Source organism: Apteryx mantelli, chromosome 22 (assembly GCF_036417845.1).
Source record: "Apteryx mantelli isolate bAptMan1 chromosome 22, bAptMan1.hap1, whole genome shotgun sequence".
NCBI lineage: Eukaryota > Metazoa > Chordata > Aves > Apterygiformes > Apterygidae > Apteryx > Apteryx mantelli.
The window spans coordinates 7,352,819-7,369,851 of record NC_089999.1 but is presented as its reverse complement, the minus strand read 5'-3'; the positions used below and the strand labels follow the sequence as shown (position 1 = coordinate 7,369,851).

General features: G+C 49.3%; 1 protein-coding gene across 1 annotated transcript in view; it reads left to right on the top strand.

Moving 5' to 3' along the window:
- The first annotated feature begins 6,243 nt into the window (after positions 1-6,243).
- The window catches only part of DTX2 (deltex E3 ubiquitin ligase 2), a 47,921-nt gene continuing 37,131 nt past the window's right edge, over positions 6,244-17,033 (top strand). Inside the window, exons 1-2 of the mRNA XM_067309531.1 lie at positions 6,244-6,301; positions 13,566-13,952. Of these exons, the coding sequence (XP_067165632.1) occupies positions 13,649-13,952 (304 nt within the window). The 5' untranslated portion in view covers positions 6,244-6,301; positions 13,566-13,648. The remainder of the gene's footprint in view (positions 6,302-13,565; positions 13,953-17,033) is intronic.

Below are 17,033 nucleotides of genomic sequence, written 5' to 3'. Positions count from 1 at the left end.
ATGCAACCTCAGGCAAGTCTCTGGCACCGCGGCTGCCAAATTCTGTCTCCACTGGGAAGTCCCTGTTTTGGAAAGTGCCTCGTTGAACTTCTAAGGGTTTCTTACGGATCTGCATCAGCCCCCTTCGAATTCAGCTGGAGCCGCGAACGTCTGGATCTTCTGCAACGTTTCAAGTTCAGCACCCCGAGCAGTAGCCGCCACTAAAACGTTTCACCTAAGCAGCTCGAGCATCAAGTTCATCAAGCACAGCCAAGGAGAGGACACCAGGTCCTTGGACCGCAGGCTGGCACCGCGCCACGTCCCCCGCACTGCAGGGCGCCCTGGGCATCTCCCGTCACAGCGAGGGACGGAGGACACGTCCTCTTCAGCAGCCAAAGCAACTACCTTTCCCATGCGTCAGAAAGCAAGGTCAGGCGGTAAAAGAGGAATTTCCATACCAGATCAAATCTGCGGTTTGTCTAATCAGTCCCTGACAGAAACCAGCACCAGCTGCTGCAGAGAGAAATAAAAAGAAATTTCACCTATTATGTTCTGCCTGCAGAGGAATTTCTTCCTAATTCCTGTCACTTTGGGTTTGTCTGCTCAGGGAAATTAATTTGAAATCAAGTAGGCTGTGAATTTAGAGTGCCACAGCAATCCCAGAATAGCTTGGTCAGACCGTTTTCTAAGTGGCTGGGTTATTCCCCAAAGCACAAGGCTAACCCTAGCAATTTAACTGAGCCTGAAGCATGAAGTTTTATATACATTAGTATAGAACTTTGAGTCAAAAATATGTGAGATGGAGCAGCCATGGCGAAATTAATTCAACACACTTGCAGCCTTGCTGCAAGAAAAGAAACGGAGAGAAGACAAATATTTAGATAGTTACCCCAGTGTCCAGACTGCTCAGACAGAAGATGATCCCATGTTGGAGGACTTACTGCTTTGCATACTGATTTGGGGAGCATGCAGAGGAGGTCATTCAAGTGTGTGCGTAAAGGAAATAAGGCAGCCAGAGGAAAAAAAATGCATAAAGGACTGTGTTAAACTCTGTGGATTGTTAGGGTAAAAAACATATCGAATATTTTTGAGGACTAAGAAGTCTGCATCCATATAATTGGTAGAGAGTCCACGAAGAGAACTGGACACTGAGGTGCACGTTTCAAGCTCCAGGAACATGCAGCTTCTTTGCAGACGCTCTAATACAAAATAGTTGAAGGAATTTTCCCAGTGGGATCTGAAGTTCACAGACAGTTTATCAGACCCAGAGTTCATATTGTATTTGACGCCTGGGCTCTGCTAACCCTTTCCAGAGTACTTGGACTGCCATGGTATAAAAGTGTGGCTTGTACAAGTGAAGAAATGCTGCGAGAAAAGGATAACTGAGATCTAGCAAAGTGCTCGTGTGGCCGAGGCATTCAATACCTTAGCGGTTTAGCCTGCATCACGGAGCCTTCTGGGTCCTCTGCTGCAGGACGTCCTGCTAGATCAGCTAACGAATCTCTGCCCTCTTCCAATAGCTCAGCCCTCGCGCTTCTGGCTTGTTCCTACAGCTCACCCGACACCTCTCTAGTTTATTCCAGTCGTACAGATGATGCCCCTTTGCCAATAACCACACCCAACACACCTCTGTTCTGCTCTTTCACAATCCTGCCAATGTCCTGCAGACCTCATCGGCAGCATCTGCCAAACCCTGGGGGTCCCAAGCCCTTGTCCAGCTCCGTCCAGTCCAGCCAACACCCCTCAGTCCTTATCTGCAACATCTCCTCATATTCCAGTCGTGCCTTGCTATCCCGGATGTGTAGCTCTGCCCACAGGCTTAATACAATATATTCTTACCCTTCTTGATTCCCCCCGAAAACTTTTTCCTATTTAGGATCAGAGGATATTTAATGCCTGTCCACCTGTGCAACCATACAAATATGAGTCTGTTCACTGCATGGTTTTATAACGTATATCTATTCTTTTTCCAGGCCCATGTGTTTCTGGGTATAAAGGAAAAAACCTTAATATTGCTCTTCTGGTTCCTTATTATAGCTGCAGGAGACATGAATTCTAAGCATCTATGCTGTAAATGTGAAACTTATTGCTTAAACAGACACATTACAAGCCCACTATCAATCACATTTGGCAATTATTAGTACTTTGTGAGTATTTTGAACTCAAGAATGTGACAGTCTCATCTATCCTGGAACAGATAAATCTATGCACATTTGCATACAAGGCTAAATTGCAGGGAGTTACAGCTCAGGAAAATTTTTACTTAAGTAGCAATGTTTACATGCTCAGCACTATGCAGGCGAGATCTGTAACCAGAAAACCGACCCAGTACGAGCACTGGAAAGATGAGTTCCAGGTATCTAACCCAGGAAGCAGAATTTTACAATACTGCTCCATGTCCATGGTGTAAAGTAGTTCTATACAGTGCTTTTGCTATAATTATTGACTCCAAACAGATTTTATTCCACAAGCTTTTTTTTTGAGCATGAACGTGTTCATAATGGAGATAGCATTCCTGCTGGGTAATAGTGGCAGTACCGGTACAGGCCATCAGGGAAATAGGATTCCTACAGGGTAACAGTGGCAATACTGGTACAAGCCAACAGGGAATCTTTTCAAGACATTATTGAAATGAAAAGTGTGTAATTATGAGAAATATTATTCTGTCAGAGAGCAGTCACAAATCTTAATTAGCCCGTGCTCCTGAAAGACTGGTGGTAAAAATGAACCGGAGGAATTGAATGAAATTTGTTCAAAGCGACAAAATGACTGGATGGCAAATGACGTTGAATTATGTACCTGAAAAATGAAACAGGGAGACCTTTGGAGTAGGTATGTGAACATACAGCATACCCAGCACGGATGAATCAGTACTGCCAGCTGTAAAGCCCAGAGAAGTTTAAAGTCTAGAAAGGTTTGATAAGGATTGGTGAATGCTTCCTGGTTTTGAAATGTCCTCTCTGTAATGCTACATCCGGAAATAATCTACCTACCAGCAAGGTGTTCCAGAACTAACAATTAACGTGTGCTCTAAATAAATGCATGTGTCTTGCAAGAGGTTTAATCAAGATTAAACAGGCAGCTCTCTGATAGAACGGAACAGTACTCTGTTGTTAGATATCTGCTATGCAGATGTATTATGTTTAACGATTCTCATTCCGTGCTTAAACAACCAACAAGTCATTAATCTCCAGGGAGTTATTTCTGATTTACACGAATGTAAATGAAACAAAAAATAACCTCTCCTCAATGACATAGTTGAGCAGCTGATCAATCCCTCAGCTGAATTTGGTTTTAGGTAGTTACAGCCTCCCTAAGAATCACGAGTCACCATCAACAAAATGAGTTAGTGCCTAGAAAGCAGTGCCCAAAGTCTATAACTAGAAGCACTAAGCAGTGTTCCTAGCTATAACTCTACAGAGGTATGGATATCATATGTATTCATGTATATATGCACATATACAGCATACCTGCATATTCTGCTCAACTGTGATCATGAAGTTAATACTAGGAACACACGTATAGCTGCCATTTCACTAAAAAGAACAAATCCTTTATCCTAGGACCCAAGTTATCCCAGAATCTGAGGCAGAAGGAGACCCCAATCCAACACGTTCCATGGAAATCCATGACCACTGAAAGACATTCATCTCTAGCAACGAGCAACAGCGCACGCTACCCCGTTATTCTGGTGCCACTTGCTTTGCACAAACCAAACCAGCAGATAAGAGATACAAGAAATACAGAAGAAAGCAGCTGCCAGGCTACTCCACTTCCGATTTACATCCTCCTCCACGAGATCTGGCCGGAAGTTGAAAGTTTTGACAGCCTCCCAAACTTCGCCAGTTGTTTTGCAATCCTGCAGGTGTGCATTCAACACTTGGCAAATCTACAAAGCATTTCAAGCCTTTCCCAGCCCTGTACACCTTTCCCATCACCGAGATCAAAATTTGACCCTTGCTAAATCCAAAGGGGAGGGAGAACAGAGGAAGCAAAGCTGTTCCAAGGCACAGAAGAGAGCTAGAGCTATATATCAATTGCTAAGCAACAGCACCAATATCTCTCTTGTTATGTACGACAAAAAGATTTCAACCAAAGGTATCAAAATAAAAATCTTCAAAGTCTCAAAAGTAAGGAAGAGTGAGGTCATTTTATCTCCTGCTCTTTCTCACTAATCCTGGATTGTCCCCGCAAAAGTACTTGATTTAGATTGTCCCAGAATTTTCAGCAGAGAAATGACAACCTCCCTTGGCTTCTCTCCATGGTTTCAGATCTTTTAAAGACACAAATCTCGTTCTCGCTTTGTTGCTCACCTTTACAGTAAAATACAAAAAGGTCCTTTAATTCAGCAGGTGATTCGCTCTTTTTCTGTTGCTTTTCTAATCCTCCTTTTATCACCTGCAGGCACAAATGCAATGATTAGTGCTCCCTGGATGCTGGTTATGAAGCTCTGCTTCTTGTTCAGTCCTATTAGGCCTGTTTCATATTAAGAGCGTTATAGAATTAAGCAATGCAGAAAATTTAACAGGCATTCAGGATTAATCTGTATATATAAATCTTCTTAAGGGCCCTAAATTACTGATAACCAAAGTACAATTTCTATTTTATGAGAATTCCTGTTCTCTCCCACATGAAAGCATCAGACCTCCAATGTTTGTCTTTAATCACAGAGATACCTAGCAAGGCAGGTTGTTTCTGTCATCATGCTTTAATAATATAATATAATCCACACCGTTTTACTGAGTAAAGCAGCTTTTCTCCAGATGATCTCTGGAAATAGAGTTAAATGACTGACTCGATTTTTCTCTCTTTGTCAGTAAGAGGTGTAAACAAGGAAGGAGAAGAGACCCAAAGAAAACCCGAAAGGAGCAGATAGGGAGATACGGGTGGTTCTTTCCGGTGGGAAGAAGCACAGAGGAGGAGGTGCTGGGGCTGAGGAAGACTAAACACTGCAGAAGAGCAGAGTTGTCCTGCTTGAGCGGAGAGGAGCAGAAAGAGGAAGGAATAAAGCCCTTCAGATCAGCGGCACAAGGGCCCTTTGTACCGCGGGCGCTGCGCGAAGGGGCCTTCGGCTGGGGAAGAGCAGCCGACCGCAGAGGCGGTGCGGAGCCGACAGCCTACCCAGCACGGGGGGTTTGCTCCTGGCTCCTAGTAAAAGGGGAGAAGGACACGTGTCAAGTGCAACAGCCGCTCTTGGCTTCTCGGATATCGCTGTGAGCAGCAACGCAGGCTTGGGCGCAGCTATAAGGCTCCTCTCGGTCGCGTTAAGGGCTGCTAAGCCAGAACGGAAGTGGTCAAGAAGCCTGAAAAGGCAAATAAGCTTCAGTCCACCTACATCCCTGCACACCGAAGTTGTTAGATTTTGCAACACGTGGTCCCCAAAGCTGCAGCGCTCATAACGTTCATGCGATTGAGGCTAAATACCCGCAGCTGGGCCTCGGGGGCAGCGGCAGGCTCCGGCCTCCGGCACGCTCCCTTCTCCTTGCTCCCCCGCCACGAGCCCAGCACCGCGACCCACCACCCCTGCGCAGCCTTTCGCGCGTGCACACACACGCGCGGTGTCGCACAGTTGCTTATCCCTGCGCGCACGCCCTGGCACACCGCCGCTCCCTCACACCACTGCTGATGCGCCCCTGCGCAGTCGCCCACCCGCGCACCGCCGCGCACAGGCCCCGCACGCCCATCCGCACTCGCACCCCCCACCCACACGCTCTCTTGCCGGCACGCACATGCCCCGCTGCTGACACACTCGTGTGCCGTGACATGCAGTGTCTCACACACCCTCTCGAGATCACACACACACACACATGCACACACACACATGCACACACACACGCACACGTGCACACACACGCGCACATGCACATGTGTGTGCACACACACGCGCGTGCACACACACATGCACACGCACACATGCACAGCACACGTGCACACACACACACATGCACACATACATGCACACACACGTGCACACATGCACACATAGGCACACATGCACACACACACATGCACACACACGCACACACACACATATGCACACATACATGCACACACACACATGCACAGCACACGCGCATGCACACACACGTGCACACACACGCGCGCACACACGCACGTGCACACACACTCGCACGCACGCGCATGCGCACACACACGTGCACGCGCACACATACTCTCACACACACACTCACGCGCACGCACACGCCCCCCCCCCGCACTACATCCCCCAGGCGGCCGCGCGCCGCGCACGCGCGCTGCCGCCCCGCCGCTGTCGGCCGGGAAGTGGCTGCCCCGCCAGCAACCGCCGCCGCCGGGAGTCACGGTGAGGGGCTTGCTCGGCCCGGCTCGGCTCGGCTCGGCTCGGCTCGGCGGGGGGCGGGGGCGGCTGCGCGCCGCGGTTCCGGGGGACCCGACCCGACCCGACCCGACCCGGCCCGGCCCGGCCCGGCCCGGCCGGGGAGGTGGCGGTGTCCGGCTCCCCGCCGCCTTGCCGGCTGCGGGCTCCGAGGCGGGCCGGGGCCGGGGCCGGGCCGGGGCCGGGGCGGCGGGTCGTTAACGCGTGTGGGTGGCGGCGCCCGGGCGCTGGGGCAGCCCCGGGACGGGCGGGCGGGGCGCTGCCCCGGGAGCGAGCCCGCGCGGGGAGCGGCTGCCGCGTCCCCCCTGGGGCGGCCCGGCAAGGCTCCGCGCGAAGGCGGTTCCCTGAGCGGCGCCGCGGCCGGGAGCCCTGAGCGGGGCGGCGGCGCGGCCTGGCGCCACCGGCGCGCGGCTCCGCAGGGCCCCGCGGCCGGGACGGGCGCAGCCCGCCGCCCCTTGCCCCGCTCGCCGCGAGGCTGCGGCGCTGAAGCCGCGCTGGCGGGGCAAAGCCGCTCTTCTCTTCGCGGTTCACGCTGCCGCCTCGCCTGCCTCCGCCCGGGCAGGGGCGGGCGGTGGAGGGGAGCTTCGCTGCTGCTTGCGGTCGCGCTTCGCCCTTAGAGCTCTCCGTGCCTTGGTCTGGAAACTCTCGGAAAGGAAGGGCACTTTGTTTGGAAACCGACCTGTCCTGGCTCTGAGCAGTGCTTTGGGAAACCTTCGCAAAGCTGTCCTTACCAAATTAAAAAAGAAAAGGGAGGAAAGGGGCTTGCCTCAGACTTTAGCCTCTTCTGATCAAGTCTTGACTGTGCTGTGAATGCTTTTGCACCCTGGCTTAATCATGCAGTTGCTCCGTGACTCAGTTTCCTAACATGCAGAAGGTCTGAAGCAGTCTCCCCTTTGTCCACATGGATAATACATGACAGCCTTTTTGCCGGAGAGCTGGGTCCAAGAAGCAGCCTTGGACAGTGAGGATCTGGGGTGAGTTGCAAACGTAAATAGCAGAAGCTAATGGTAATGAGATGTCTCTAGTGCTGCAAAACTACTCTGCGGCTGTGGTTCTGCAAGCCGTTCTCTGCCGCTAAGTAGGCAAAGTCCTCCTGCCAGTCCTGCCTGTGTCTCTTGCAGAGCCATTTCAACTCACTAACCCGACAGAAAGCCACCTGCATTTTTCCCTGGTTTTGTTTTCTGCTGGGGTAGTGATTTGGTTAATCCTGTAGAGGGATCTGAGGAGCAGCAGAGCTCCTACAAAATAAATGGCAGGGACGGGCAGGTGGGAATGGGGTCTCCGTCTTTTGGAAGCTCTGAGCTTTCCAGGGCTGCTCCTCTCTGTCTCAGGGAATCATCCCATAGTGCTCTTGAAAGTCTGCTGCCTTAACTTTATTGTGCTTAATGAATTGTGCTATGGTTATACGGCCTAGAGAACAAGGACATAGTTCTCCTTTCATCAGACTCTGAATTCCTTCTTTGCTTCCAGCCCATGATCTCGCGTGTTTGTGTGGGTGTTTGCTACTGCCTGGACAACTCCTGATTTACCTCCAAAGCTGAGGGTAGGTTTCTAAAAGGATCTTGAAAATAGCAAATTATCTGCGGGTAATTGTAAGTGCTTTCTGATATTCAGACGAGGAGATGGTGTATTTAAACAAGGAAGTGGTAAGACTTTGCTGATGTAAATCTGTTTGTGCCATGTCATGTTTTATTTAAAACTTCTACGGTCATCTTTAACTTCTAATGGGTGTGTTATATGGCAAAGTGGCAGGACCGGCTGTGAAACGAATGAATCACCAGCTCCCATTGGCAGGGACTTGACTTTTGACTTCTCATATAGTGTTTTGGAACCAGCTGCATGATCCAGCAGGGAGCTTGTCCTCTAAATGGCACGGGTACTGGCATCTTGAGAGAACTGGCTTCCTGAGACTGGGTAGGAGGTTTTCTTTCCACCTGCAGAAAAAAAATGAGGGGGGGGGGAGCTTTCTTGTTACTAATTGAAGCTTTGAGGAAAATGGAGAAGCCCTCCAGATTCTGCCAGGTTTGCACTCCCATGAGTAAATAATCTCCCCTCAAGTAAATAATCTCCTGTTTCAGTGCCCTGGAAGGACCCTGGAGCAAGTGAGTGGGATGCTGGGTTTGGTTTGATGCCAGGCAACTGTTCTTATATTCAAACGTACCTACCCTGTTCCCTTTGCCTCAGCATTCCTATTCATTCGTGCCTGAAATAAGCTCTCTGCCTAGTTGATAGGCAAATGCTTTGTTCTGCTTCAGTTGCACTCTATTTCCTCCTCCAAAGGGAATATTATTGAAACTTGTTTTGAATGGAGGGAATCCAGGTTTTGTGCGGACAGGTTTTATTTCTTCCGTTCTTTTGGCTGCCAACCCAGCCACCTTGTGCTGTGATTACCAGCGATGGCTGCAAGAAAGCAGGACTGTGTCTTGGTCTGGCCGATGTGCGTTGCTGGAGTTCTTACTGCGACCTCCCCTCTACCACTTTGCTCTGTTCTCCCCCATCTCCTGGGTCGCTGCTAGCTGTTGGGCTACTCGGCGCTGGGTGTATGTGTATGGAAAGATGTGCTTACAATAGCCAAAGTGACAGAAATCAGATGATGGGGAAAAAACTAAATGGTTGCCCCAGGATGGCAGAGCCGGGGAGGGGACTGGCCTCTCCTGATCCTCACTTGATTAATCTGTTCCCATTTCCCCCCGTGGACGCCGTTGTGGCCTGGCGGTGCGTCACCTTGCTGATCTTCCTGAGTTCCTGGTCATCACCGAGTGCCTTTTTGCAAAATGTTCCCCAGCACAGGTAGAAACTAGGGGCTTGAAGCAGCACTTAGAGCATCCTTTGCCGGCAGTCAGACTACAGATGGGTGAGGAGCAAAGTGCCTGAGCAGCAGTGAGCTGAGCTGGGCAGCCTTTCTCTGCGGGTGGAGTCAGCCTGTGTCTCATTTAGCCCGGAGGGCCCAGGAGCGATAAAGTGTTTGGGATTTGTGAGTTGAGGGCCCGTTTTCGCTCCCAGCATACTCCCCTCAGTTATCCAGCAGGAGCTTGGACCCCTTGCGGAGAGCTTCCAGAGAAGCTGCTGCACGAGTGTGTTTGCAGCTCCTGTTGCGCTGGGTACAGAAGGGGGATTAGATGTCACGGGGTGCCGCAGGGAGGGTAGCTGGTCTTCCATTTGGTGTTACAGTGGCGCAGGGCGTATCGAATACTGTTCCAGTGACGCACCCCCCTCTGCAAAGGTCTCCGATTTATTACAGCCCCGCTGGCTTCTTCTGTTTTACCTATGCTTTTAATCTATATATAATCTTTTCTCAGCAGTTATCTATAAGGGCTAGTTTGCAGCCCTTCCAGTGCCATCTCTCATGTGCTGTTAGTGGCACTTACAAATCTCTCCTGGGCACTCTCTTGTCTGAACAATGTCCCCAAAAGTCTCCGTGCTCCGAAGACTCCCATTCTGGTGACTTTTGAACAGAGCTTGCAACCTCAGCCCAGCTCAAGGACTCCTGAGCCCTTCTTTTTTTCCACTTGTGGTACAAACTAGCTCATCACTTAACTTTTTATTAGTGTTGGCAATTTCAGGTCAGAGACTTAAAAAGGGACATGGGGTTTTTAGAAACCATCTCTGACTTTTAAGATCTTGCTTTTAAAGGAAAAGAAAATTCTGTTTTATGTGAAGTAGAACAGGTCTGAGAATTAAATGCAGCTTTCAAATGCTTTAATTCCCCTCATTCCCGCCTGTCCCTCCCCTGGCTTTTTCACCATGTTTTGCTGGAGCTTGAGGAGCAGGAGGTGAATCTGCTGGGAAACACGACTGAAATGCACCAAATTCTTTAACTCATCCAAGTCCCCACTTAAATAAAGCCCTGTGGGCAGATATTGCAAAAAGTGTGCTGGGGCGTAGAGAACAAACCAAACAAATCCAAACTCAGGATCTGAACCCAAGTTAAAAATCACCTCCTAAGTGGAGGACAGTTGACTGGACTGTTTTAAGTTTCCACTTCAAGTAGCAGAGTTTTTGTTTTCATTTGGGGCATGGTGGCCCCTTAGGATTTCTAATTGGAGCCAGAGGACTGTTTGCTGAATAAACATAGCTCTTTGGGGTAGGCTTGACTTTTGGGTTCTTAAGGTATTTTTAAAGTTAAAGGTGAAGGGTTAGTCTGAGGGATTTTAGCAAAGACATGTAGCTACTCTCTCGGTGGTTGCAAATCTCCCCAGAACAGAGCCAGCGTGAAGGAGCTGGTGCAGCAGCCAGCAGGGCTGGGAGAGGTCTGTGCCGGCACGCCGTGGATGGCAACGCTGAATTGCTGCTGCTAGCATCCCAAACGCTGTGCCAGCAAAGTGGGTGTAGGGTGTATAACATATCCAAAGCCACAGACAGCCATATCCATAAAGCTGTGTTAGCAACCCACCCCAAACCCTCTCTGCCTGCATGTGTAATGTGCACAGCAGCCCGAGGGGGTAGACTAAAAAACAGAGGAGCAACTTTGGTATTGAATTTATCAGCTTTTAATGTTTGTGGCACTGAATTCTTGAAGGGGGGAAGGAACAGCAACTTTATGCCTTTTTTCCCCCCTTCTTTGCCTTACCTCAGGTACTCCTGTAATTTTGGCTTACTGAAGTTCTCTCCCGCGACGGACAGTGTGCATTCCTTGCTTCCCAATCCTTGCAAACAGCTGCCAGCTAGAGCCCTATTCAGTGGCAAGAACTGGCAGGAGGCTGAAATACGCCCCTTGCTCCTCCTTTGGACCAACAGTCCCAGTGCAGGAAATAGCTCTCCTTACGGACGGGGAGCGAATGTCAGAGCACGCTGCGCTCACGTGCAGCCAGTCGGGTACCTTTGCTTGCGTGGGGGAGCTGGTTGACGCGTGCGGTCCAGAATTCAAAGCATCGCTGCCTTCCGAGGAAGTGAATAATAGACCTTTGTTACCTCTCTGGTCTCGGCCGGTGTCGCAGTGAGTGCAAGGTGGTATGTGAACGAGGGGTGGCATTTGCTGCTTTTCTGCAGTGATCTCTTCTTTTTTCCATTTCCTGCCACTGTATTTTAAAAACGAAGGAAAACAAACTGCTGACTACCTCCAGAAAGCCTCCTACTGCTCACCTGCTCTGCTGACGGCTGTAGGATCTTCAGATCAGCATTTGGTAACGAAGACTTTGGGGAAAACAAGGTGTCAGTTCTCTAACTGGGATTCAGAGCATCTAATGAGAGTGTAGAGCCCCATACTGGGTAGGATGGAAACTCCTACTTCAAGTGCAACATGGAAATGCTGACCGTCTCTGAGGAGTAATAATGTTGGTGTGAAACCTGCCATGAAAAGAACCAGCAGAGGCAGGTGTCAAATTTGATATCAGATGTTTGTGTGAAGTAATTTACTATTTTGAGCAATGAAATAACCATTGTTGGTGCATTAGGTGGAGAGTGAGTTACAGCAAAAAAATGATTTTTGTGACCAGAGCCTTCTGCTAGAGCAGTTTGTCATCAACAGCAGTCAAGCTGGAGGTGTTCTGTAAAAATCTAATAGAGCAGCTCATAACTAATTTTCAATGAATTCCTGGAGAAAATGTTGGTTTCTTATAAATGCAGACACGTGGGTGTGTCTTTGCTCCTTTTTTTTTTTTTCTTTTCCTTTTTTAAGCTAGCGAGCCACGCAAGAATGATGGATGGGATGCTCCAAGCAGCTTGGGATCTTCCCCCATCCGGCAGGAATGTCATTCTCCATGCGGATGGCATCCTCCGATGGATACCACCCACTGCTTATCTGCATCTTGAGGACCTGGACCTTTCTGTTTGATAGGAAGGAGGCTCATAGCTCCCTGTTGACTGGTAGTAGTTAAGCGAGCAATCAGCAACGTGAGACCTTAGGAGGGAGGAAGTGATTTTATTTTAAAATAAAATTGACTTCACTCATTCACACTCATGCTGTCGTATCCACCTGCACACAAGCACCAATATGGGTTTCTCCAAGTGGTCTGTCCAGCATTCAGGCACTAAGATGCACGTGTCCAAATGGTCTGGACAGGATTTCTTGCAATGACACAGCAGACAAGGGATGCCAAGCATTAAGTCCTCCTGATGTCTCTTGGACTCTTAGTTTGGCAGTCGTGTGCTGGCTTTGAGTCTGCCTTTTTATATCCTTTGGGAGATAACAGCAATTGTGATCTTTTGTCTTTGCATCCTGTCACTCTTCTGTGAGTCATCAGGATTTACTCGGTAGCCTTTGTCTCTTTATCTGGGCGTCTTAAGGCTTCCATTCTCTGTTTTTCTCAAGATCATCTCTTAATGGCTCGAGTCTTTGTCGATTGACGCTGTCCCTTGTTTCAGGATGTCCCTTGTTTTCCAATCTGAGAAGCTGCAGGTAGGTGTGCTAGGATCTTGATGACCCGCTAAATTTAAGTGCCATCAATGTGGTTTCATATGCGCTCTGATGCTTCCGGTGCCTCCATACTCACACATTTCCATTCATTCTTCATTCAGGTCAATCTTAACGTTTATTTTTTATAGTGTGGTTTGCAGCCTCTTGGGTTGGGCAGAAAGGATTACCTTCTGGCTTTGTGTGCATGTATAATGCTGCACAGAGGGAGTCAAGGGACTGATTCTGGATCAAAACTGAATGATCAGAAGCCTGAGCAGAACAGGCATTGCAGCCCTGAAGTTCAGATCACAGCAAGAAGAGTTTATGAACCACTTGTGCGCACAAACGACTTGGTTATACAAGTGCTCAGAGAGCTCCTACTCACAAGCTGGTAACTTGTGTTGGGGTGGTTTGAGAGCTAAATGCTGCCAGGACCAGTTCTGAACGTGGGAAGGGGAGGAGTGCAGGATGGCTGCCTGCTATGGCACATTCCCACCTGGTGAGCCTCTGAACTCTGGTCAGGGCTTACAGATATGCCAAATGTGAACTATCCTCAGCAGCTTTGGGGTGGTTTTGCATAGGTCTGGTAGTATATGATTCTACAGGCTGTAGGAAGTAGAGTTTCTCCAAAGAGCTTACGCTCTAAACTAGTAAGAAAAGTTGCCAGCATTGGCAGGGAAATATGGACTGTGGGGGTGGTATGTGATCTGCCCTTGACCAGAAAGGATTTTGAGGCTGATCCACTTCTCTGTAATCTCCTGAATGTATCAGTGACCATCTTCTGTGAAAGGCTGAGCTTGTTTCTTTCTCTTAAATGGCTTGTGTGGTGTGAATTCAGGGTGGTGTGGATTTGGGGCATCATTCTCAGCTCTCTGTGCTCTTTGTTTCTTCCTGCAGGTCCCTCAGAAGAAGATGGTATAAAGCCAGCCAGTGCAGCTGCTGCTTCCAATCGCTTTGTGCCCCAGACCTCAGAGCGGAAAATGGCAGCAGCCCAGGGGGCAGGAAGCAGTTCAGCTGGGCCATCTGGGCTCCCCAGCTCTGCCCCAGGGCACAGCAACTCCCCAGCGGTGGCAGTGTGGGAATGGCAGGACGAATTCGGGAGGTGGAGGCCCTACCGAGGGAACGTGTGCAGCTACATTGAACAGGTTTTCCAGGCCTCTCAGCAGAAGGGCCGGCGTTTGGGGCCAGGACCTGTCAACAGCATCCCCTTAGGACATGCTGATGCTGTCTTGGCCCCCTATGTCATCGATATCCCAAGCTTGACGCAGTTCCGACAGGATACAGGTAAGGAAGCTTCCCAGGCCATGTTGGGATTTTGTTGAGACTGCTTATGTGCTTAGAGTTAAGTGGAGCCTGGTTCTGGCAGGAGAGCCCTGCAAAGCAGTGCTGTCTGCTGCCGCTGTCGGGCAGTTCTTTGGAGGGTCTCTGATGGGTGTTGTCTGCTCCTCTCCTGATGCTGTCTGCCCCCCACCTTACTAGCACACGTGCAGATTGCTGTTGGCCAATGTGAATATGCAGGGCTGTGTGGCTGGGCTCAAGCAGGCCCGGCTCCTTCCCAGGGCAGTGACTTCAGGCAGCAGGTGACCTCTTAAGGAGCCTTATCATGGGAACTCTGGAGCTCAGAGCTTGTGAGCCAGAGCCCACAGAGCTGGAAACTTTCTTCCTGCCCCCGCCTGCGTTCATTCAAGACCACTCACACAAAAAGGCCTTTTTACAATTCAGACCCTCCCATTTGAATCCCTTGTTCCCTCTGCGACTGGAGTGCCAGCTGCTTTACCTTGGCATGCCGCCCTGCACAAGCTGCTTTGCAAAAGCCTGCAGCCCCCGCACAGTGCTGTAGTGCTGCAGCAGAATATCCCCCGCTTCTCCTGCTATATGAGGCTTGCTTGCTTTTTCCCAGGCAGGAAGGATGGGCTGGTCTTAGCAGCAGGACTGAGACCTAATTTTCATTCTCATCTTGTCTCCTTTGGAGTCACTGAGGCTAGCAGCTCAGAATTTGCTGAGATGACTCTTACCCTCTTTTGTTCCAGATGTGCTGAGCAGCTGTAGCGTAGAAAAGGAGTGGGGGTGGAATGTGTGCTCATCATCACCAGAAAATTCAGGGAGATCCCAAATTACACACCCCAAATGAATGTCTGCTTTGGAAAATTCTCCATGCATCAGTTTCCCCTCTGCCGACACCCTTCCTGTTACCCAGGGTGCTGTCAGATGGGAGATGCAGGAGATGGACGGTGTATTGGTTTCTTGCCAATTGAAGCAATAAGTGAGCGATATCTTGAATCAACTGATCAGGCAACCCCTAAAGGAAGGGGAAGCAGCTGGAGCAAAATGAATGGTTGTTACAGCTGCATCCGTGTTTGTATTCTAATGTTATAGCAATCACCAGTGGCCTTGAGAGTAGTTCTGCCCAAGAGTTTCCTGGGTGAGGAACTTTCTTAGCTGGATGCATTAGCAGGTCTGGCTTGGCATGTCCTGTTTGAGCACCTGCAAGCTCCACGGAGGCAATGGCTTTGAGCAATACAGCATAGACCACCAGAACTGACACCAGTGGCTGTCTCTTGCTTTTAGTGCCAAACTTGTGAAGGAACCTTGGGGCTTCTTGCCTTTTCAGCCAGCCTCCCAACACATAGGCAACAGTCCATCTCTCCAGGGTACCATCCATTTTCAGAAAATGGCCTGTTGATGATTGCTGGGTTAGCACGGTGACCAAAAAGGCTTTTGCCATCAGTTTGGTGTATTTGAGATCTCAGCCTGCAGCAGTAGATTATCTGTGGGAGCCTGTGAGCAATATGTCCCAGGGTAAATGGGACATCCTTCTTCAGGAGTGGAGTGATGTCTCTCTAGATGTCTTGAATCTCTTTAGTCCCTGTGAAAGATCTCAAAACACCTTGCAAATGTTGTCCATTGCAGAAGAGTTAGAATTTAGTCATCTCTGGGAGCTAGCCCTGGAAAGACTAAAATTTTGGAAACCATGTTGACTGACGTGGCTTCCTCATTCCTCAGATGATATCTGTGGTGGAATCTTTAATAACAAAACGGCTGATTCCACTTCATAGCACTCCCACAGTGTTTCACATTGATTTGAAGGGATGCTGATCAGAGTGGTCAGGCCTGTGAGTTTTCTTCCACAAGTCACTGTGCCCTATATAGTCTTCAGTGTGAACCTTGGAAGTGCTCTCATATCCCCTTTTTATGGTCCAGATCTAAGCAAAGCTCTTTTCCTCTGCAGGGCTCCCTGCCTTAAACATGAACCTTTCTGATTAAGCAGCCAGCTGACCTTTGTCATGTGCTGGAGAAAAGAATCTCTGCAGGAAACATCCCCATGAAAAATCTTTAAACAGAACAAAAAATAGGCTGTTGTATTCTGCTCATTAGCTGTTACAGACAAATAGGCTCTTCAAAGGAAGCCAGGGAGAATAACAGGAAGCCAGTGTTAACTGGACGAGCATCCCCACCAACAGGAATGACAGCTGTGGAGGGGGATCTTGTGTGCAGGATTAGGTACAAGCTTCAGCTGCTGGTCTAGGCAGATTAGCTGGAAGTGAATGTAAGGGAGCAGCAGGAGTTGTCCTCTCACTACAGCTGTTTGCCCACCCTGGAGAAAAATGCCAGTTTCCCTGCCAGCTTGGGGGAAGGGGGATATTTTCCAAGAAGCACTTGCTCCCCGTCTTCTTGTTGACTCCTGAAAGCTCCTCTCCCTGGTGTTGTTCTTTTGGGATCATAAAGATATAGGTCACTTATCAACTCCTAAAGTCCTTCCTGTGCTGCTTCTGTCCTGCCAGTGGAGCAGGGACAGCCTTGCTCATCCCCTCTTATATGTGTGTCCTGCTGGGCTTTCTGACACCTTGCTTAACCTGGAGAAGTATCCTCTCTGCTGGGAGCAGGTTCCCTTACTCATCTCTAAATACAGTGCATTTCTCACTATCTCAGCTCCAGTACAATCCTATCCCTAACCTTCCCTCCCCCCAAGAGTTCTTCCCTGATGTAGCCTGCCTGTTAAGACCATAGACCATGCACATGACTTTATTTAAAGCTTGGCAGGACTTGTTTGCTGAATATGAGCAGTTATTGCTGGAATTTGCTCTTGGCTATGTGCTCTACTTTCCCATATAAGAAGCTGATTCTTGGCTAGGGAAGAGCAGCTTGGTTCTGTTGATGCCTTCTACCCTGATTTCTGCAAGATGAAGGTCTTGTCCCAGAGCAATCTCTGGGCTTCGTGGTTGAGCTATTAGAGTTCAACCCAGAGTTGAATCTTGTACAGGGCAGGTTACTGTATTTCACTGGCAGCTGGTAGGTTTCTGGTTGTTTTGATTAGATGTCTTCTGTTGGACAGTGTCACGGAAGAGTCCTGCTCTGCAATAAGTA